The sequence below is a fragment of the Oncorhynchus nerka genome, linkage group LG25 (genome assembly GCF_034236695.1).
Source record: "Oncorhynchus nerka isolate Pitt River linkage group LG25, Oner_Uvic_2.0, whole genome shotgun sequence".
In the NCBI taxonomy this organism is placed as follows: Eukaryota; Metazoa; Chordata; class Actinopteri; order Salmoniformes; family Salmonidae; genus Oncorhynchus; species Oncorhynchus nerka.
The window spans coordinates 50346785-50371479 of NC_088420.1; the positions used below are offsets into that span (position 1 = coordinate 50346785).

Sequence of the window (24695 nt, forward strand, 5' to 3'; positions counted from 1 at the left end):
ACACAAACCATCTAAACTGGAACAACCATTTCAGTATCCGGTGCGATAAGTCCAACTAACAGATTGGATTAGTTTAGAAACATTTTTTTTTAAACAACATGTTATTAATCTTTGTTTACTATAAGATGAATGAATCAATGTACATGCAAAAACGCAACAAACAAAAAAAGATATTGAAACAAACAATTCTAAAAATCAGCTGCAATAGAGAATGCTGGGAAATATGATAATGATGGGCATAGTCAGACCTGCTATTCAGATCAGCTTGACCATGCTGGACCAGCTTTGTCACCAGCATACCAGCATCACCAGCATAAGCTGGTATGTGTCAAAAACACAGTGAAGGCTGGTCATGAGTGTCCAAACTAGAGGACGACTGATTATGATTTTTCAACGCCGATACCGATTATTGGAGGACCAAAAAAAAGCTGATACCGATTAATTGGCCAATATTTATATATATATATTTGTAATAAACGACAATTGCAACAATAATGAATGAACAATGAACATTTTTATTTTATCTTAATATAATACATAAATAAAATCTATTTAGTCTCAAATAAATAATGAAACATGTTCAATTTGGTTTAAATAATGCAAAAAACACAGTGTTGGAGAAGAACGTAAAAGGGCAATATGTGCCATGTAAAAAGCTAACGTTTAAGTTCCTTGCTCAGAACATGAGAACATATGAAAGCTGGTGGTTCAATATTCCCAGTTCTTCAATATTCCCAGTTAAGAAGCTTTAGGTTGTAGTTATTATAGGAATTATGCTGTTTGAATGAATGCTTACGAGCCTGCTGCTGCCTACCACCGCTCAGTCAGACTGCTCTATCAGATATCACATCATAGAAAGTCATTGATGTTTATGGTTATAGGTACATTTGTGCAACGAATGTGCTTTTTTCACGAATGCGCTTCACCCGTTTGGCAAAGTTGAATTAGGCTGTGATTCGATGATAAATGAACAGGCACCACATTGATTATATGCAACGCAGGACAAGCTAATTAACCTAGTAATATCATCAACCATTAATGATTAATCGGTCGACCACTAGTCCAAACCCCAGCGAAGACTGGTCACCAGTGTCCAAAACACAGCGAAGGCTGGTCACCAACAAAACCAGCTAGACCATGCTAGTAAACCAGCATAATCAGCTTGACCATGCTGGTTAGACCAGCTTGACCAGCATCTGACCAACATATTGAAATGTATGCTGGGCTATGCTGTTGGTTTCAGCAGGCTCCTGTCCTGACCCACTCACCCCCTGAACAAACCTTTGATTTATTTGAGTGACAGCCCGTTGCCCTGGACAGGGACTTGTTCATGTCTGGCTCCTGACTCACCACAGCCTCTCGCAGCAGGGGTCTATCTAATTTTGAATCTGGATCTTACCCCCCACCCCCCCACCCCCACCCCACCCTCCTTCCATCCTCGCCTCCCTCTCTCTCCCCAGTACCCTGGAGACTACCTTTGACAGCAGCGTCACCACAGAGGTCAGCGGGAGAGGCATGCTCAACCTGTCCCCCCGCCCCAACCCAGCGCTGCCCTGGCGACTGGGCCCCTCCAGCCCCCGTCTGCAAGCGGGCGACGCCCCCTCAGTGGGGAACGGGTATGAGGTGGCAACACGGGACAGTACCAGTCGCATGGTGAGCCCCGAGAGCGGGCGCTACCTCCGCGGCGGGCAGACACCAGGCCAGGAGAGGAACAGTGTGTGTGACCTGGACCCGCCAGATAAGATGGAGGAGCTGGAGGGCATCGCCATGGAGACCATGGGGTACATGAGCGACGGTGACGTGCTGGGGAAGAATCTCCGCATGGACAAAGTCTCCAGTGGGTGAGTGCACACGACATCTGTACTTTTATGTATTCAACTGGCGAAAGCAACCAGGGGAAGAGCAATAACCCTGCTATGAATGGACCACCTCTGTTTTCTGCTTTCTTGTCACTAGATGGTAGTGTTTCTGTCTTCTCTCCTTGTGAGTGTGACTGTCCTCTCTGCTAATGTCTCTTAGTTGTCAGTGGTAGCTCAGAGAGAACGACAGATGAGAGATCACTTGAGACATCAGGCAACGTCTTTCGTTTGGAAGATAGCTTGGTAACATGCTGTCTTATTTGGAAAGCTCTCAGGGGGAAGAGAGTTTTGATTTCAAAAAAATAAACTGCCCTTTGTGCGCTAGAGAGAAAGCATCTCATGGGAAATATTCTTCTTAGCTTTGAGATGACATGAGAAAGCGAGAGCTCTTATTCACTCCTAGAGAAAGAATGCTGGTCCCGCTTCGATTTGAATCCTCTCCTTTACTGGGCCTCGAGAGGTTCTGTGGTAACAACCTCACATAGTCAACCAGAGGTCTCCACAAAGAGGTAAGTCATGTGACACGGAGCCAAATGCAGGTCGGGTTATGTCTGTAGATGATGTGATGACATAGAATGCTGTGTGTTTCATCTCAGTGGAATTGGACAAAATAGGCTGTTTACTTTACCATCATCTTGAAACAGGCACTGGATGCTGGAGAACTTGGATGTTGTTCACCACAATCGTCCTTATTATCTGATTGTCCTCTAGGACCCGGAAGCAATGGAGAAGGTCGGTGGTGACAGGGTCCATGCTCTGGAAAGGCTTTATGCAAGTTCATTATGAATGTCTTGGTGATGTGATAGCACTTTGTCAAAAAAGGATAGGACGACCACACCTGTCAAAGGGTGCGAGTTCCCATACAAAGAAAGGAACAATAATTATTCCTTGTGTTTAACGTCACGTGAAATGTATTTAAAAATATGTATACAGTAGATGTATTTGCATCTTTTGCTCAAATGCGTTTAATGCCTGACAATATTCCAGAAATGCTTGGCTATTGACATCGAGTCTACAGGGTGGACAAAGTGGTTCCTAATTCAGCTTCTTAAATGACTCTTTGGAAGTGATATAAATTTGAATTGTCACATCATTTTTTACATTCTGTCATGAATAGCACATGTTCAACCTCATTGAAAATTTTAAAATATTCTCCCATCTCAAGAGGTAAAAAAGAAAAGACTATAGCAAAGTGCCTCGCTCCAGCTTAATTAAATAAGGAAAAGAAATCTAGTGCCTGTTTTTGCTCTTTTTTATTTCTCATTTTTATCGATTTAAACAAAAACTATACATCGTACAACACACCACAATATGTCAAGGTCTTGTGCTTTTAATAAGTGGTATTATACGGCTCTACGGTGGCTGGTTAGCGGTGTTATGGTGCATTTGTAACCAAGTGGGAAGTGGGAACATCTGGTAAAAATCCACTTGAACTGCCCTCCAACTGGTAATTACTAGTTAAATCAGCCATTAATCCCCATGTGACAGGAGGAATATAAGCGTGTTGTGTGGGAAGGGCAATTGAATGCAAGATTCACAACAACAACAAAAATGTAATTATTCACACATTTCTAGCCTGTCTAACTATGGTTAACAGGGTTAACGTGTTATGCTCAGTTTTCACCCCAAACACCAGAAAATTGCCAAAAAGAGTACTTGCACTAGTCTTTATTCATATTGAAAATCAGATCAATTGAGCTCTCCATGTGGTGTATATTTAAGGGCACGATATATTTGGCTTTTAAAATTTTATATGGGTGCATCATTTCTACTTAACTTATCAAAGGGACACAAAAGAAAAGCACTCATTTCGTGGAACGACCCAATACATGTTAAGTTCTGCCCGTTGGACGTTAGTTGCAATTCTCTCATTTATTTATTTGTCATATGTGCATGAAAGACATGGAGTCACTACATGACCGATAATGTATTGTGTTTGTAGTCATTTTTGTAGTAATTTAAATGCATGTTAGTACTTTTGGTATGCTTTTGGAATGTGTCACGTGCAATAAAAATGCATTTTGACTAGGGGTGGGCGGTATGCAGATTTTCATGTCATCATACTGTCCTTCTCTCACGGTATTACTGGTTTAGTACACAAGGGGGCGCCAAAAATGCAAAAAGCCATTGGGTGTCTATTACCAGAATGCAAACAAAATTAGCACAAGTAATAGCGAATTTCCATGGAGGCTGCTACCTAAATATGCTAACTAGCGCAAATGAAAATAAACAAATTGTAAAGACAGGCAGTCCAACTTATAAAGTAATACATATATAGGTAGAAGCTACCAAATGTTATTTTTTGGTGAGTTTTGATATTTACAAGCGAATGTGAACAAGAGACATTGTGCAAATGAACAAAGTTTTGACGCATGCTTGTCTGAAGGATGAAGAGTACTGTGTACACGCTGTGTCTGTGTGGTGTCTGGGTTGTCTCTCTACGGCAATGGTCCTGCCTGCTCTGCTCAGGAGAAGATAGGGGGGAGAAGCAGACGGCCCTGAAGAGAGAGTAGGAAAACCGCAAGGAAATCAAGCTGCAGTGGCAGCTGTAGATAACTCATGCAAAGGGCTTTGACTTCTCAAACACGGCAGAAAGCTAACACACTATGATGCTCCGTGATCTTATTAATTCAGCCACTTACTTAGATAACTAGCAAGTTAAACTTAGGGGTTGCCCTAACGCAGAATTCTTCATTTTTAACGCAGGAAAAAAAGATAAAACGCGTATCTAAAATGCTTCTTTTTGTAATTTCTGCTCAGCATCAAACAAATGTTGTGCTTCACTCCATGCCCTTCTCCACTTGGATGAGAATTCACAAATGGGCTTTCTATCAAAAGACAGGGCTCTGACTGATGTGTAGCCTTTCTCGGGATAGCCTACTTTTCTCTGGTAAAATGCCAGATTAAATTTAAGCAAAACATGAGGAAATGTAGCTGGTTACGTTCCTTCTATAATATTTTTTTCTCAAAAAAATACCTTGCTTTTTCATTGTAAACTCATTGACATCTGATTACAATGAAGCTATTTTCTGCCTAATGTGTTGCACGTGTGAAGGAAATCTATAGTTGCACGTCTCTTATCACTCTATTGAAGCAAAAAAAACACTGTTAACTTTCAATGTAAACCCAGATCCCTGTTAATAAACAGCTGGACTCATCTGCTCCCGCTTTCTCCCATTGTGCAATGTACAAACAAAAGCGTGACTGGCTCAACTGTCCTGGGGAACTACAGTATGGTAAGCTTCATAATGTAAAATAATGTGACAGATGAAATGAAGAATACGATCTGTTTTATCTCCTAACATATTGCACAAGTTGACTGCAGGTATTTTCTTAAAGTGTAGCTACAAATATAAAAATGTATTTTTAAAACTTCAAAATAATTGTTTCAATGGTACTGAGGGTTTTTGAAAAACCAAGCCCGAGGCTATTTCCAAGTACCCTGGTATACGGTATATACGGGTTCACAGCCCAAGCCAAATTTTGACCAAATATATTGTAGCAGCAGTAGCCTATTAGAAGACTTGGAGGCATGGCGTGTTGGGGGTGTGGCTTTGTCGTAGTGCTTTTTGGCCTCACCATGTGACCAGATTGTCATGCCAGTTAATGTGTTATGTTGTGTTCTCTGGTTGAAGGTTAAGTTTGTACACTGCCTGTTCTGCAGGAGCATTGAGACTGACATAAGTATATGTGCTACTGAAGAGCCATCTGGAGTTTCATCATTAATACAGTCAACAGCTAGTGATGGGAAACTGAGGCTTTCACTATATTGTGATGAAAAACAGTTCATTACTCTGAGCTCTGTTCACAATGCACATTAGTGACATCTTCTGGTCACCATTCAATAGCAGCGTTTAATGATCAGATACAAGTGTTTCTTTCTCCACTGTTTTCATCAAAGCGTTGTGGTGCAGCGATAAGTCGTTGGCTTTAGTAGCAGTCTGTTGGAATACACACCGAGTTCACATCATGCTTCCCTCTTTTGCCTTCAAGTTTACCATTTTTCAGAAACTGAATCTATGGCATTATTTAGGAGTTTATACTATACAAAATAAAACAAATTATTTAAACAACAGCGCAGAAACTGTGGTTTCACTTCTTTCTTTAAAATCGAAATAGTGTGCCTTTAAATGGGATTTGACCTCGTACCCTCAGGTCCTTTGAATGTGCCATAGTTCCCTACTCTACCTGCTAAGATACCAGTCAGGTGAAACTTTTTGTACAAAATCCTAACTATATTTGTACAGTACTTGAGTAAAAGTAAAGATACCTTAATAGAAAATGACTCATGTAAAAGTGAAAGTCACCCAGTATACTACTACTTGAGTAAAGGTCTTTAGCTTTAAATATACTTAAGTAGCAAAAGTAAATGTATAAATCATTTCACATTCCTTGTATTAAGGAAACCAGACGGCATGATTATAAATGTTTACTTTTTTTACGGATTGCCAGGGGCACACTCCAACACTCAGTAATTTTCAAACGAAGTATTTGTGTTTAGTGAGTCCGCCAGATCAGAGGCAGTAGGGATGACAGGGGTGTTATTTTGATAAGAGTCTGAATTGGACCATTTTCCTGTCCTGCTAAGGATTCAAAATGTAACGAGTACTTTTGGGTGTCAAGGAAAATGTGTGGAGTAAAAAGTACATTATTTTAGGAATGTAGTGGAGTAAAAGTAAAAGTTGTTAAAAATATAAATAGTAAAGTACAGATATCCCAAAAACTACTTAAGTAGTACTTCAAATTATTTTTACTTAAGAGTCAGTGGGATCTCGCATTTTGCAACACAATCGGTTTGAAAAAGCATGTGAAATTATATTCTAAAATACATTCTTTAATCTATTTCAGAATGTATTTTTAAAGACATTAAATACATTTTCTGAACCATTTAACATATATTGTGATATACATTTGACCTATATTAATATACACATTTTACATGAATGCTGTTATATATTTTGGAATGTATTTCAAATGTATAAATAAATACAATATTTAGCCAATTTTAAATATTTCACTGTATTTTTTAAATCTATTTAAAAATCTATTTTGTATTTTTTTCTGGTTGGGTTAACACATAGGCCTAATACTAACGTAACCTTTAAACTCTACTGGGTTTCACTCTGTTTTGAACCAAGGCCTGACGTGGTCGAGAGTTGAGTGACTTAGTACAAATGAGTGACCTGCTGCAGGTTAACTGTCTCTGCTCAAACCGACCGGTGTTGTTCAGTAACCAGAGTTATTGGATGGCCCACTGCAAGCACGCAACTCTAAAACCTAAACATTGGCAGATATTCAAGTTATTGATTTGATGCCCCTTGAAGAGATAGGGACCAACATCAGACCACTTCTATGAACTTGTACTTCTATGAACTTGTGCTTTAAATTTAAAAAAAAGGTTTAACCTTTATTTAACCAGGCAAGTAAGTTATGAACAAATTCTTATTTTCAATGACAGCCTAGGAACAGTGGGTTAACTGCCTGTTCAGGGGCAGAACGACAGATTTGTACCTTGTCAGCTTGGGGGTTTGAACTTGCAACCTTCCGGTTACTAGTCCAACGCTCTAACCACTAGGCTACCCTGCCTGGGTTGTGTATATACATATACACTGCTCAAAAAAATAAAGGGAACAATTAAACAACACAATGTAACTCCAAGTCAATCACACTTCTGTGAAATCAAACTGTCCACTTAGGAAGCAACACTGGTTGACAATACATTTCACATGCTGTTGTGCAAATGGAATAGACAGCAGGTGGAAATTATAGGCAATTAGCAAGACACCCCCAATAAAGGAGTGGTTCTGCAGGTGGTGACCACAGACCACCTCTCAGTTTCTATGCTTCCTGGCTGATGTTTTGGTCACTTTTGAATGCTGGCGGTGCTTTCACTCTAGTGGTAGCATGAGACGGAGTCTACAACCCATACAAGTGGCTCAGGTAGTGTAGCTCATCCAGGATGGCACATCAATGCGAGCTGTGGCAAGAAGGTTTGCTGTGTCTGTCAGCGTAGTGTCCAGAGCGCTACCAGGAGACAGGCCGTTACATCAGGAGACGTGGAGGAGGCCGTAGGAGGGCAACAACCCAGCAGCAGGACCGCTACCACCACCTTTGTGCAAGGAGGAGCAGGAGGAGCACTGCCAGAGCCCTGCAAAATGACCTCCAGCAGGCCACAAATGTGCATGTGTCTGCTCAAACGGTCAGAAACAGACTCCATGAGGGTGGTATGAGGGCCCGACGTCCACAGGTGGGGGTTGTGCTTACAGCCCAACACCGTGCAGGACGTTTGGCATTTGCCAGAGAACACCAAGATTGGCAAATTTGCCACTGGCGCCCTGTGCTCTTCACAGATGAAAGCAGGTTCACACTGATCACATGTGACAGACGTGACAGAGTCTGGAGACGTCATGGAGAACGTTCTGCTGCCTGCAACATCCTCCAGCATGACCGGTTTGGCGGTGGGTCAGTCATGGTGTGGGGTGGCATTTCTTTGGGGGGCCGCACAGCCCTCCATGTGCTCGCCAGAGGTAGCCTGACTGCCATTAGGTACCGAGATGAGATCCTTAGACCCCTTGTGAGACCATATGCTGGTGCGGTTGGCCCTGGGTTCCTCCTAATGCAAGACAATGCTAGACCTCATGTGGCTGGAGTGTGTCAGCAGTTCCTGCAAGAGGAAGGCATTGATGCTATGGACTGGCCCGCCCGTTCCCCAGACCTGAATCCAATTGAGCACATCTGGAACATCATGTCTCGCTCCATCCACCAACGCCACGTTGCACCACAGACTGTCCAGGAGTTGGCGGATGCTTTAGTCCAGGTCTGGGAGGAGATCCCTCAGGAGACCATCCGCCACCTCATCAGGAGCATGCCCAGGCGTTGTAGGGAGGTCATGCAGGCACGTGGAGGCCACATACACTACTGAGCATCATTTTGACTTGTTTTAAGGACATTACATCAGTGTTGGATCAGCCTGTAGTGTGGTTTTCCACTTTAATTTTGAGTGTGACTCCAAATCCAGACTTCCAAGGGTTGATAAATTTGATTTCCATTGATCATTTTTGTGTGATTTTGTTGTCAGCACATTCAACTATGTAAAGAAAAAAGTATTTAATAAGAATATTTCATTCATTCAGATCTTGGATGTGTTATTTTAGTGTTCCCTTTATTTTTTTGAGCAGTGTATATACCATATGCCATTGACCTGCTTGGAAATATATTGCTTTGTACTTGGTTTGCTTGCATTGAATTACATTTGCGTTATTTCTTAATAACAAAGTGAGCCAGTCAATGAGTCATCCGCTGTGGCGTGTCTCATGGCAGCAGGCGGTTAATTCAAAATCATAACTTGTCTTTTGTTTCCCTATGTCGGTGGTGTTGTTTTGTTTACAGGAAGGCATAAGGAATACACTCCACTCCCTCCTTTGACAACGGTTAGGGGTTTTTACCTGTCCGGCTGGTTAGTCAACAACTGGTCTGACTCCACTTTAATAGCTGCCTACAGTTTAGCTCCAGTCACATCAGTCACTGTCCACCTCGAACCACTCAAAAGACTTCGTCCCAGGAAATGTGGCTGCTGTTTAGGTCTTTTGCTTATCCGAGGAAATTCTGGGCTTTTTGTTCATGCTAGTGCTGCCGGGGCTTGCGTGTAATTGGTACTTCCTGATCTTTGAGATGAAAGGTGATATTGAATTTAGGTTGGTGTCTCTCTCTTTCATCACTCACTATGAAGTGTTATTACCTAAAGCCCATAATCAGGTTGGCTTAAACAGTAACTTTTTAGAGAGTAAGGATTTTTTGTACAAATGATTTTGGGGAGTAATCATAGTCTCTCTGTTTGCTCAGTTTGAGGGTAATTTCCTGATTCCTACAATTCTAAAAGGTTGCCTAATTTATTTGACAAAAAAGCAGTCATTGTGTAGAGAATAATTGTACCATCTAAACCGCTTTGAAATATATTTTCCATAACCAAAAATATTGTATTTTCAGCTGTTTGAAGCTGGTGTATAAAACCGAAAGTAAAAGGAAACGTAGGAATGGGCCGCATAGAAATAGCGCACATAGAACATATCTACGGCTTCTTATACTTGCTTTCAATAAGAATGACAGATCAATAACTCACATTTCTATGTGAATTTGGTTGGGTTGCCCAAAAAGTGACCTATTGCGGCCTTAACGAATCATATCCCTCCTCCAGTTAATGGGGGAAGATGCTCTGAGGAAAATCATTCTAATCAGCTACTCCCTGACTCACAGCCCATACCCCCGAGACATTTACCCCGGCCCCTCCTCTTACCCCTACCCCTTCCGCAAACAACACCCCCTCCCCTCCTGTGCTGGGGCTCTCCTGTCCTGTACTGCCATGTCCTTCCCCTCTTCCTCTCACTCTGCCTCCGCCTGAAACACTGAGCTTGCAGCTCCCTGGTCCTTCGTCTGCTCCTTCTGTTACCAATGACCCCATCATTCCTCCTAAAGAGCTCCGCCATCTGAACAGACTTGACGGGGATGAGAGGGGTAGAGAGCGAGAGAGAGGCAGTTGTGTTAAGGAGAGAGAGAGTGACAGAGAAAGATAAAGATATACAAAGAAAGAGAGGATAGTAGTAAAGGAGAACTGGCTGGGTGACTCGGATGACTTTGTGTTGGACCACCTTTAGTTGACCATTCAGTAGTGAAATCTCTCCTCTGACCAACCTGCAGGATTGGCATTTTCTAGAAGCTCAATATTGACAGGTATGTTTTTCAATCTACTCAAATTTTTTAAAAAGCAGAAGAAAATAAAAAATGTTTTATGTGAAAAAGCCTAAACTGACTGAAGGACTTCAGTTTAGGGTCAGGCACCTTATGCCGAGGTAGGTGTGCTAACCCAAGTAATGACTCCCAAAATGTGTGGACAAAACCCAAGTTAATCAGTAGTCCCATTGAAATGTGGCTTTCATTATGGCTCAAATTCACCTTTTCAACATTGATTTGGGAGCTGTCGTGTCTCTACACACCAAAGCCATCAATATACATGGTTATAAATGGCTCTGGGACACACAACATGACAATGGTAACATGAACTTCCTCACTTTTTGTTTTCGAAAATCAAGCCCTCAGATTGGGTGTTGCTCAACTCTCCTAACAGTTAGAGATAGAAAATGCTTTGCAGTAACAAACCCATAAACATTTTTACACAAGTAGTACTACAGGCTTGGGAAGCAATTGTATGTGTTTAATGAGTGGTAGTTTAAACAGAGGCAGTTTCCCATGATTTCCTGTCACACTCCAAGACACGCCGAGACTCCCTGCGTCACCTGGATTAGCGTGAAACTGTGCTCGGGATTATGTGAAGTTGCAGGGATGACAGTAAAGCTGTGCTTTCAATGGGACTGCCTCAATGAATTTATCTCAACCTAAGCTGGTAAGCCTATGGCGTTGCTCTGGGCTGAAGGCATGACAATGGCCCTCGAAATGAGTAACTGAAAATGGGTAATTATGGGGGGTTAGTTGGTGTTGACTGAGCTGCGGCGGGGTTAATCGTCTCGTATGCTGAGATGACGTTGGGCACGTTCTTCTGTTTTATATGTTGTCATTTCTTCCGTCGTGTCAAACCCCCACCTCTCCTACTGCAGGGATGGTGTGACCGTTCTGAATGCCCGTGCCATATTATGTTGACAGGAGATATCGTGGTTTTTCTTTTTCTGCTGTATTATTGGCACTGACATCACACACATACTATGTGGAATAACAATGATAGTGTTACCAGATGATACAAACCAAATATGCGTCTCCAACTGAGCTGTCTCCAGTGCATTTTCCAGATGACATACGTCATGGTTGTTCTGTATAGGGGTCTTCAGGTCAGACACAGCATAAAAGTATATAACAGGATTGTAGTGTGTTGAAGGCTGTAATCCTGTCAGTGAAGTGGATCGGTACAGCCTGTCATGTAACACAGCAGAGACAGAGATGTGACAGATACAGGGACAAAGACAGAGACAGGGACCGAAACAGAGACAGGGACCGAGACAGGGACCGAGACAGAGACCGAGACAGAGACCGGGACTGAGACAGAGCCCGGGACCGAGACAGAGACCGGGACCGAGACAGGGACAGAGACCGGGACAGAGACCAGGACCGAGATAGATACCGGGACAGAGACAGGGACAGAGAGAGGGCCCGAGACAGGGACTGAGACAGAGACCGAGACAGAGACCGAGACTGCGACTAGGACCGAGACAGGGACCGGGACAGAGACCGGGGCCGAGACAGGGACATGGACAGAGACAGAGATAGAGACAGGGACAGAGACCGAGACAGGGACAGAGACAGGGACCGAGGCCGGGTTAGAGTGGCACTGAGACAAAGACAGAGACTGAAACAGGGACATAGATATACACGGAGACAAGGACAGAGACAGGGACTGTGGCAGAGACAAGGACAGGGACAAATACAGAGACATGGACAGTGACCAAGACTAACAGGGACTGAGACAGGGACTGTGACAGAGACAAGGACAGAGACCAGGACAGACACCGATATTGAGACAGGTACATAGACTGTGACTGACAGGCCTGTTGTGTTGTCTGTCTGCAGCTACATGACGGACGGCGGGCTGAGCCGGTACACGCACTGCCTCAACCGCCTGCCAGATGGCATGGCCGCCGTCCGAGAGACGCTCCATCGCAACACATTCAAGGGCCAAGGGGACGCCACTGACAGGTAGGTCAGCACCACCCCTTCCCCTGTCCCCTCACCCCACCTGCAGTGTCTGGGTCAGGTGAGGCTTCTGTACAGTCACACGTTCCTATCGAGGAACCATGTACCGGACAGAGGTTTACTGTAAGTTTGGCCAGTTTTGGATTGGTTTGTGGATTAGGTCCCTGCTTCAGCCAAAGAATCCAGTAGAATGTTGAGTCATCCAATAGGATCAGTCTAGAAGCAACAGAGCTGCCATTGTTGGGAGGCTGACTGAGTCTGAGTGAAAACAGACTGCATTTTCCTCAGTGCTACAGGCTATGGATGGGTAATGGATGGTTTCGGGGTAGACAGTAGACACTCACAGTCCCCCCCCCCCCCCCTCCCCCCTCATTGTCTTCAGCCAACCAACTCCTTTTTGGAGGTAATTGGTATTTTGGTATTTTATTAGGATCCCCTAATAATAATACTCTTCCTGGGGTCCAACACAAAACATGAAACATAATACAGAATGACATAATACAGAACATCAATAGACAAGAACAGCTCAAGTACAGAACTACAAAATATCAAGGTCCGATAGGGAAGAGGTATTGTGCCGTGAGGTTTTTCATTATCTTTAAAAAAGTATATTTTTTAAACTGGTTTGCTGTTCATTTGAGCAATATGAGAAGGGAGTTCTCTAATGGCTCTATACAACGCTGTACGCTCTCTTGATTCCTCTCCCATGTGCCTGTGTTACAGATCTAGACTACATTGCAGGCTCATCTCTTTTCTGATTCCCTTGTGGTGTTTACAACCTAATGAATGGAGGTTAGAGAGGTACACAAAGACGATCCAGCTGTGTTCCTCCGCACAGGAAACTGCCCTGTGCACTTTACGCACAAACCGACAGGGTGTCCTGATTTATTGATGAAGGTGTCTACAGTTGTGAACAAAGGTTTACACCAGAAATGACACTACTATCTTAAATAGACAATCACAGACGATATGGCAACACAGTCAACACTTGTTACCAGTACCGTTTTTGGTTTGGGCCTTTGTTGAGAGATCAAGAATTCCGTCGGGGGGGGGGGGGTAATTAATTAAGGTGGTTCCACGTATTAACAAGATTAGTATAAAGCACAAACCCGGTGCAAGCCCACCTCCCACAGAGTTAGAGCTAATGGGACACATTAGAGGGGTTCTAGTGGCTGTAATAATGGACCACCTTACAGGAGAGCAGCTGAGCTCACGTACTAGATAGTCCCACCCCACTGTGTCCAACCTGTCTGGACACAGCCCTCTTTACTCCAGGCATGGAAACTCATTCCTCCCTCCCCCCTGTTACCCTGGGCTCCAGTGGAAAGTCCACAGGCCACGACTCGACACAGACACACTGAGCTTCTGCTTCCAACGGGAGACATAGAGGACCAGCAAACTCTGGCAACATGGCAAACCAGTTGTTTTGTCATTAAAATTTTTTTTTAAATGAAATACTTTTTTTTTTTTTTAACCCTGTTTCATCTGCTCTTTATTATACATCTTTAGAATCGTAAAGATTGCTCGGCATGGTCAGGTGGAGATTGTGACAACACGAACAAGAGAGCCTTAATGAAAACCTACTTTTGCGTCTTTTTGTTTTTTACCAACGGTTCAAATTAGGTGACGAGAGGAAGTCAGACCTGTGATGTGGCTGACAGGACGGTGTAAACTGTGTCCTAACCATGGCTGTGTAAATGTATGCATGTGTATTCTGGAGGCTCAGAGCCAGTGTGTGTGTGTGGGGGGGTCTGGTGGCAGTCCGCTGCCTCGAGGCAGTCTGAGGTAGACAGAACAGTGTAACCTGGCACCCTGCCTGATTACATGCGTTCTTCTCCCCCAGCCGTCGCAGTTGCTCAGCCTTATTGTCTTTGAGATGCTGACAACGGTTTTTAAAAAAAGCCCCTACGCTGTGTCTCTCGGACTCTGATCGATGCTCCACTCTGTAATCTCAGCCCTACAAGGGCTTTTGGAAAGCGGCATTTTTGGAGGGAGGACTGTGTTGTCTCAGACAGAGATGCATCGGATATTTGATTTGATGTCGAAACCTGGCCCCGTTTTTATAGTTCTTACAGTAGTTCCAGAGTACTTGTGTTCGCCAAAAGCTCTTTCCACCGGTCTGTTTGAGCATTTGCGCTGCGTTTAGCTCGGCCGCCCACGCATTTCAAGTGAGAATCCATCCCCTCAAAGCTACACCTACAGTACACCGCTACAGTACAAACATGCATTTGTATTCAGATGATGATCAGAGAGGCATACACACACACACACACAGAGGAGTGGAGCACCAGCAATGTATGTGGGAGTAGCAGAGTGCGCTGGAGGGGGCTTGAATCTGGTGGAGAGGAAAAAGAGAGAGGGGAGGATCTTCCGTGTCTCATTGCTCTAGCCCCAGGACTCTCGACTGTACACACACACACACACACACACACACACACACACACACACACACACACACACCTCAACCAGAGAGAGAACTAGCAGGGAGGGGCTCCACTCCAGTCTGTCGGGGAGCACAATGCTGATAGCTTAGAATCCTCCGGTTTTGTCTGTCTGGGCTGAGGGCTGATAGTGATCAGTGATAACCCTGTGCCGTCTGGGTGGCTGGCAGAGGGCTGTCGTCGTGACCGTGCTGTCTGTCTGCTGGGCTGCTTACCTGTTGAGTGCAGCTCCTTGGTGTGCAGACCGGGCTCCGGCTCTGCTCTGTTATGCATGCAGTGGGAATGAGAGGCTGTCTGCAACGCAAAGGGACAAACTGGATACAGAGAACAATATAACAAAGTGGAGGATGTAAGCTGCGGAGTAAGTGTTTTTTTTTTTTTGTATGTTTATTCATGTGAATTGGCATGTTTTAAATGTGATGTGGAGGAATGAGAACGTTCTCAGGGTCGATGTGATCGGACGGGATGTCACTCGGGCCTGTTTGCTATTGAAGACTTCCTATCTCGTGTAATGTTGATGAACGGTGAGCCATTCGTTATGATCTCGGAGTGGCCCACTGGCTATCTTACCCAATCACAAGCTAGAAGTCCAGCTGTGAAAACCAGAGGAACAGCCCACTACACAACAGATAAGTGAGCAGTGTCATTGGGCTCTAACGGTACAAGCAGAAAGCGTGAGAACTTACGGCGAGAATGAGCATTCTTTATGTCCATGTGATTTGCGCCCTGGGAAGAAGTGAAGGACCTCCCTTGGTTCTCTAGGGATGACACTATGCCGCTGGAACACGGGGAACGGCTACGAAAGGTGAACTCCATAGGAGGTCGTCAACGTCAGTAGCTTCTGGGCAGATGCCACTTGTTGACACAGTTAAAGGCGGCCCATGTGATTTAGTTTAGGACACGGTGTGATATTGGCTGAAATCTCGGCAAACACTACGTGAACACAAGCACCATATTGTTTTATTGTCTAGGAGTTAAACCAGAGAGATAGAGGAGTCCAGAGTGGTGTGAAAGTGATTTAGCGATGTGTTGCTGGCTGTGTTACATGCCCGTCCCCAGGAGCTGTGTCTGGTCTGGTGAGTCTTGGCTATGAGGGGGCTTAGCTAATACAGCAATGGGGGGGGGGGGGGCTTTCTGCAAACACAACGTCTGGAAGAGAGGAAGAGCGATGGGACAACGTGTTTTATCTGTTCATCTGGTTAAGAAACCGCCGCTTCGCAGAGCAAGATCAACACAAGCGATGCGTTGGAACATCGGCGATCAAAATGCTTTTTGGCTGACGGCTGAATGGATGGATGCAGATATATTTGCACATGATTGGGCTGTTGTATGAGAATCAGATGGAAAGCCAAGCCTATACGGAAAACAATGAATGAAAATAGCTTTTTTTTTGTTACATCTCAGCTCTTGACCACAGCATGTCATGTGGATAGGAAGAGAGGCCTCTTCAAACTCCTCGCCACGCTGATGTGAAACTACATTGTGTTTGGCCCTTCAGTCAGAGTGTTTCGAAATAGAGGCGTTTCACACCCTACATTGTGGTAATTGAATGCTCCGGACAATAGCCTTAATTATGCTTGAGAGGAATAACACCCTGCAGCCGATTGGCATGCAAATGAGTCGGCGTGAAGAGGAAGCAAGGAAGGGAAGGTGTAAATCGTACTCTGTCACCTGGAGCGATGGATGATGGAAGTGGATTTAATGTGGCAGTGAATGAAGTGCTCTGTCATTTCCCTGTGTCTTTCTCTGCAGAAGCAATAGAATGTTCAACACTCAGAGAGCGATAACAAAAGAACACTCAACGCTAGTGTGACTCTATCAGCGTTTGTTATTGTGGCATGCCATGTTGTGGATTTGAGCTTTGATTGTGTGTGTGTGTTTATGTTTGGACAGAGGAGCCTCTTATTTTCCACCATAATTTGCAAATAAATTCATAAAAAATCCTACAATGTGATTTTCTGGATTTTTTTTCTCATTTTGTCTGTCATAGTTGAAGTGTACCTATGATGAAAATTACAGGCCTCTCTCATCTTTTTAAGTGGGAGAACTTGCACAATTGGTGGCTGACTAAATACTTTTTTGCCCCACTGTATGTCTGCTTGAGTAACTTTGCGTGTGGGGTGTGTGTGTGTGTAGAGCACTACTCCGCCCTGTGACCTGCTATTCCACAGTCCGACTCCAGCTCCCACCGTCTCAGCAGAGTAACACTGGAACAAGGAGAGGGAACTCGGCTTGGGTTCACATCAGAGATGTGAAATCACAGCCGGACCAGGCCAGAGGAGCACATAACACATGATCACTCTGGGTCAAATGTTTTGCTGGTAGCAGCTAGCAGCCAATAGCTTGCAAAGAAACTGGACTACTTAAGGTACTGCACATGCTCAGAAAAGAGACAATTTGACTTAGCTAATTATATTTAGGTCAGCTTGTCAGCAATGTCTTTTTTCTTCATTTCTTTTTCATTCGGAACCGAATTTATGGACAGCTGAAACTACAGAATACAGTGGAAATTGTGTCATTTCTCTGCTGCTTGATTACTACACTCATTTGAGAGACAGACACGCGCGTCAGAAAGAGAGAGCGAGAGAAAGAAGGGGAGAGAGAGACTGAGTCCGTCGAGAGATTTGTTGTTCTGCTGAATTCCTGGCAGTCCTCCGGCTTTGAGGCAGCCATGCCATTACACACGACTGGCTTCAGAGGTTTGGGCTGCTAGCCTGCTAGCCTGGAATGTGCCAATCAAACTCCCTCTACACACTGAATCTGAAGCTAAATGTATAGCGGTCCCGTTTTATGATGCACTGTTAGAAAAAAGGGTTCTTAAAGGCTGTCCCCTTTTTGGTTCCAGGTATAAAAAAAACTTTTTTGTTCCAGGTAGAACCATTTTGGGTTTCATGTAGAACCTGCTGTGGAAAGAGTTCTACTGGAACCTAAAACTGTTCTACTTGGAACCAAAAGGGTTCTACCGGGGACCAAAAAGGGTTCTTCAAAGGGTTCTCCTATAGGCACAGACAAAGAACCGTTTTACGTTCTAGATGACAACTTTTTTCTAAGTGTGCGTAAAAAAAAAACACGCATATAAATATAATACTACATTTTATATTTTATGTTTGTCAAGTGCGGTTCTGCTCTATGTGTGTTGTTGGTTTCTGCTTATGAAGCAAATTTAAAATATGGGTCAGTCAGCTTGTTAGAGTTTGTTAACAGTCCTGGGCGACCACCTTACTTTCAGTCATTCTAAAGATCTTTGTGAAATGCATGTCACTTGAATATCACTGGAAAGTGGAGAGATATTGAACATGACCAGGGGGCTGGTTTGGCTTTCTTGCTTAATGTTGATGTTTTCCTCTGAGTTAGTGAGTCAGCCATTTTTAAACTTGATCCCTGACCCGGGGACGTGACCCTGAACAATCCTTTTAAGGGAAAGCAGGGAAAGAAAATGAGCCTCATTGGAATGTACAATTTAGATTGGCTTAGGAAAATCCACCAACGTGTCCTCCTGGGCTTGTTGTCTTTACAAATACCCCCCAAGCACCATCCACCTGGCAAAATAAAAGCATTTGGTTTGGACAAATGTGGGTTTAAAGCGCTTCTTAGGTTAGCTGTTCTGAGATCATGTTAATAGCTTATTATTGTTTGAACATCTCAGAGGTAAAGCTGTTCTGAGATCTGAGGCTTTACCTACCTATGTTTGAAGGACCTCACAGGTTCTGTTCTGTTTTATCAGCTCTAACTTGGCTGTCTGGATGGTGACTCAGAAGCTGAAGTGGTGTTTGAAGTACTTCCCAGGTTAACTCTGCTCCCAGTTCAGATTACTCCCCTCTGTGGCAGTTCTGTGTTTGTGTGTGTGAGGCCCCCAGTGTGTGTGTGTGGCTGCCTGTCTCGCTGCAGGGGGAGAGATCAGTCAGTCAGTAAGTCAGTCAGTGTGCTGTAGCGGAGGACTGAGTAGGACGGGGGAAGTGTAGTCAGTCCAACTTCAGCTGCTTCCCTCAGTGAGCTCCTAGTAGCTCCTACTGCAGCCAGGGGATATCACAGTGGGCTGCTACTGCTGCTGGCTCTCTCAGGTATGGACAGACAGACAGACAGACAGACAGACAGACAGACAGACAGACAGACAGACAGACAGACAGACAGACAGACAGACAGACAGACAGACAGACAGACAGACAGACAGACAGACAGACAGACAGACAGACAGACAGACAGACAGACAGACAGACAGACAATTCTGCAGGACCACAGCCATGTGGGTCTGAGTTGGCTTTGGCTCACTATCATTGTCTTGTTTGTGTGAGATTAGAATAGAGAATCTTTATTTGTGGTGTTGTGGAGCTATACAATTTTGTGTTGGAGTTTAAAACGGGTACATTTCTTATACATTTTTACAGGTGTGTTTGTTTTAATGTATTATTTTTAGAGGTAGTGAATATGTGACAAAACCTTCACAGGAGCTCCTAAAATGGCAGCTAAATGTAATTTATCCTTGAATGTAGCGCATCGCTTAATGTCAGGCCACGTGTTCCTATTCATGCATGCAAATTGTCCTTAAACAGTGTTGCTCCTTTTGAGTGATGTGTTTTATTAATGTGAACGGTTCATTGCCGAGTGCTGAAGGCCTACAGACAATGGTTACAGAGAGCTTCCCTCTGGGCACAAGCTGGTTGAATCAACGTTGTTTTAGCGTAATTTGTCAACGTATTGTGCCGTAGAATCTGTGTGGAAAATACATTGGATTTGCAGAAAGTCATTCACTGTTGTTTTGAGGATGACATTTCAACAACCGAATTGTGTCATAATGCTAACCAATTTTCAACATAGACAAACCTTGTTTAAAATATGTTGAATTTGTGCCTTTGAATCAACGTCAGGTCTTCGATGTTATATCCGCTATCGGGAAAAAACAACAGGCTGGGCAGCACCTCCTACTGAAGAGTTGATCTATCTACAGATATCCATTTGGTCTCCCATCCAGGGTTTTAACGTAGCCCAGCATTGATATTTGCCAATGACTACTACCAATGTGCTGTCGTGAGAATGACTATTGAGAGATCTCTTAATAACTAAATAGATTCACTGTTGCTATTGAAGTTATTCCAAAGGGAAGGTTTAACAGAGAAAAATTAAATGTAACCAAATGTAAGTCAAACACTTAGTGTTCAAAACGTTAAGAGCACCTTCCTAATATTGAGTTTCCCCCCCATTTTGCCCTCAAAACAGCCTCAATTTGGTCGGGGCATGGACTCTGCAGGATGTCAAACGCGTTCCACAGGGATGCTGACCCATGTTGGGTCCAATGCTTCCCACAGTTGTGTCAAGTTGGCTGGATGTCCTTGGGTGGTGGAACGTTATTGACACACACGGGGAAACTGTTGAGTGTGAAAAACCCAGCAGGGTTGCAGTTCTTGACACAAACTGGTGCGCCTGGTACCTACTACCAATGTTACCTCAATTTTTTTTGGTACTGAGCAAATTTCCGGTCTGCTGAGCACAAACTTTTAACGTTGTGAAACTTCTGCGCAACTTCCAGCGCGTGTTTACTGTGAACACTGAGGCTGAACCCGCTTTGAGTTACAGCTTCAGACAGTGGTCAAGTAGGCTACCGTGGCTATTTAAGTGATAATAACCGAGAAGCCGTTGTTTGGAGGATATATTGGCACGGGTGCTGTTAGGCCAGAGACGAAGTCAAGGGCCGGCAAATCGTGCCGATATATCCTCCAAACTCCGCCTTCGATGGCATTATTACTGTTGCACAGCGAGTTACCAACATATACAAATAATGATTTACATATTTTCATTCAAATCTTTATTATTATGACATTATTCATACTATTTAATCCTTCCACAAGATATAGTCCCGACACAAATCTAGGGTTGCTACCCAAGCCGGCTGGTCGTTCGATCTATCGGTGCGGTTGCCAGAGACGACACCCAGTCGTTCAGTCATTTTGTTCGGTATCTATGGACGCAAGCCAGTCGTTTGTTCGAAATGTTCCATTGCCATATTGGCTTGCAGCGTCCTTATCCCTTGCTTGCTAGTGTAACCCTCTCACCAGGCTCGAATTTGACTCTCACGATATGACCTTACTTAGAATATCTCAACGGATGTTAGTTAAGAAGGACGTCTCCAAGACTAATCCCTATTGTAAACTCACTAGGGTGATGACAACGAGAGTATTAACTTCAGATAGAACAGACATAAGGTTCAAGGTCTATATGATCGCATTTTCAATGTGCCACATCAAAAGAAATAAAAAGGAATCAACCCCAATGGTTTCTCACAACCTATGCCCAAATGACTTGCAAAGCCTGCTTAAACCCGTTGGCGCGCGTTGGAGCTCAAAAGAAATGACGACACACATAAAGTCCCGAAGCACCCCACCTCACGACTCGTAGATATTCCCTCGGCGAAGTATGACAGTTCCGTGCAGGTGTCCTCACGAGATCCACAGCAAGCACGGCTATCAAAGCAGACGGTACTCCTTAGCAGCAACAGATATCCCATGGAAACATGCACTCGTTAATCTGCCACAAGCAATTCTCTCCAGAGAATTGTTGTTTGTTGCAAGGAACCACTTTACAAAATAAAATGCATCATTATTCCCATACCATTATTACAGAGAATCAGACAAATTATGCTAGCCTCTGCTTATTGGCTACTTAGCTTATTCAAGACCGTCTCAAAATAGAACACTGCCCCTTTTAGACAAAAAAAAGCTCTTTACCTGACTTGCTTTCCAAAGGTGTCTAGAAATGTACACGCTTTGTGCTCTTGTAGGAAGCAATCACTCCCCCCTTGTTGACTACGAATGATCTATAACCGGCCTAATAACTCACTAACTAGCAAAGGATATGAACAAAATGTGCACACATTGCTACGTGCAGCTCCTGCTTTGATCTCAAAACAAGCGCATCAACTCATGACCACTCATGCTGTAAACACAGTCCAGTTCAAAGTGAATGGCACAGATCCATCTATGGCAATGGTCTATTTGCATACGGGCCTACTGCAGCTCTGATTGGTTATACACACCCGTATGTGTGGAGTACTGGCTGAGTCCTACTTGTCAATGCAACAGAATCCTACTCCGATGCCTTCTGCCTACAACAAAATCTCTTGCATAGTTCATTTTGTTTCGGTGTGTTGCATTGAAACTGGCTAATATTGTGTTGATTCGATCACAGTTGCCACAGTAAAGAGAAACGTTGATAGTGTTAACTAAGGGGGAAAACTCTCAAGTTCAATCTCGTGCTTCTCTGTGTCGGTTGATATTTCTTCTGCGCAGCAGTGCCGGGGAAGCTAGGGGGAACATTATCCCATTCAAAGGCACTTAAATCTTTGTCTTGCCCGTTCACCCTCTGAATGGCACACATACACAATCCATGTCTCAATTTGGGTTGCTAGACGTTCGCGTTATACGCCTATCCATCCACACCGACCAACCACCCTCCTTTTAGTTTTTGCATTAAGCAACCTTTCGTCTAATGTAACCATACCAAATGTTACATATCACACCAATTGGATTGTCCCGGATTTACATCTACTATGTTACGCCTAGTGTGTGAAACTAATGTAACAGTTTTAATTCAACATTAAAATGAGTAACTCATCCATGGCCACATGTTGAGGTGACTGTAACTCTAAAAATCGGATTATGCTATCATAGAAAAGCGTACATGTTCAAGATAGCATGCAAAGGTCGCAGGTCTGTGGAGATCTTCACAATACAAGTATCTGTGCAGAATCCCGAACGGCATTGATCACTTGCACCCTGTGCTTTGAATGTAATCTCAACTGCGATCCAGGTCATTTTGTTGTGGTATTAGATGAAGCACAGTGAGAGCACATTAAGTTGTATAAATACAGAAATATCTGACATTGTATTCCAATTAGAATTTTGTTCTGCTTTGAAATGGTTGAAAGTGCAGTGATAACACATTTATATGACAGCTAAACCAAACATCAGACATTGTTTTTCTATTGGAATCTGGTGGTGCATAATGATAATACATTGGGAATTCAACAAACTTCTGCCAGTCTTTTTGATTGGGCGAATAAAGGTTGAAATTTCATTGATCAACGTCTCAACCGAAAATGACCCATATTTCCACGTTGAAATGACGCGGTGTGCCCAGTGGGTTTGTCTTTGCCTGGTTTGTTTTCTCCCTAATCTGTCTGCTTTAGTGTACTGACAGACTGGCTTTTTTTTATGTCAGCAAGCAGCCATTCTAATATCATTTGTTATCAAATTATAGTTATGGTGTTGTTTTTATTCCAAGCAAGTATAAAACGGTTATGTGACACTTTTGTCTGTGTGTAATGACCTGAGCAGCTTGGAGTTAGGTGTTCATCGCTTGGCAACAGCTTTGAATATATTGCTGAGGGGGTGAGAAGTCTAGTAGAACTAATGTCTTCCCACCCTGACCAAACAGAGTGGACATGCAGGACAGTGTGGTGTGGGGGCCTCTGGATTGAGCTCGGCTCACTTCCCTCCACTGGCCTCTCAGACCAAAGTCACCCAATGTCTTGTCCCAGAGAGTGTCCACTGATCCCCTCATTCCTCTGGGGCCCTGTGTCTCTAATCCTGCATTCGCCACACAGAAACAGGGGGGTATACAATGTGTGCCGCCACACCTCCCCCAAATCACTCTATAGAGACCCCAGTCTTTAATATCTAAACAAACACAACAATATCAACTCACCTTAGTCTTTCACATACTTTTCTGGTCATGGAATATATTGGTCATCTTTCTTTGCAAGTACACATTTTTGATAAGAGACAATCTCCCAGTCAAGGGGAAACGAGAGGAGGGATGGGCGATGTTGATTAGGGGCCAGGTGTACCCTGCCAGCTCCAGTCTCTGCTCATTATTCAGACTGGAGGAAGCAGAGACAGCAGCACTGCAGCATCAGGAGCCGGGGAGGGGAGGGCCTAACCTGTACCTAACCTATATCTCCCCCAGGCCCTGGAGGAGCTACAGTATCAGTCAGCCTACATGGGTTGAGAGCTCACTCTACCCCCAGTCAATCTCTGACTCACAGCCTAGAACACCCCCAGGAGACTCCCTCCTCCATTTAACAAATAATCAGGGTTGATATCATAGCAAAGGGTGAACAGTAACCTGTCTGAACCTCAGCCCACCAGCCATGTTTAGTCCTGTGCTGGGTGGCTAGAAGCAGAATGGGTCCATCTGAAATATGTATTGTTTTGACCACTTCAGTTCTCACAAGTCCATAAAGTATACAGTAGAACTCTCCCAAGCTGAAACGGAGGACGGGAGACATTCTGAATACTGAGTGACTGTGTCTTTGTGCTGGACCTCTTCCACCTTTGCCACCCCACTTTGGTGTAGCTGTGTGGATGGAGTTCTAGTGTGTGTGTGTGTGTGTGTGTGTGTGTGTGTGTGTGTGTGTGTGTGTGTGTGTGTGTGTGTGTGCGAAGACCTGTGCAGTGAAACAAGGGCTGGATTGGGCACTGCAGGACACCGGGCAGGCATCTGGCCAGCAGAACACACCTGGTGCTTTACCACTGACACTTACCCCCACTCCAGTGGGCCGCCAGTGTTTTATGTTAATGCCAGTTATGGTGTTTCCATCAGGAGTGTGACACTAAAGACTTCTGGCGATCAGAATCAACAACCTCGGCATCATTCAAGACTGTTGCTTTGTGAGAAGGTGTTAAAGTTCACAGTTAGACATTGTTAT

The 24695-nt window shown here is 44.0% G+C and overlaps 1 protein-coding gene across 8 annotated transcripts in view; it reads left to right on the top strand.

The window, feature by feature from the left end:
- LOC115109631 (neuron navigator 2-like) overlaps positions 1–24695 on the top strand; it is a 110510-nt gene that overhangs the window by 29427 nt on the left and 56388 nt on the right. For all 8 annotated transcript variants that reach the window (XM_029634805.2, XM_029634807.2, XM_065009850.1 and 5 more), the window contains 2 exons: positions 1461–1841; positions 12432–12557. In XM_029634805.2, the coding sequence (XP_029490665.2) occupies positions 1461–1841; positions 12432–12557 (507 nt within the window). The remainder of the gene's footprint in view (positions 1–1460; positions 1842–12431; positions 12558–24695) is intronic.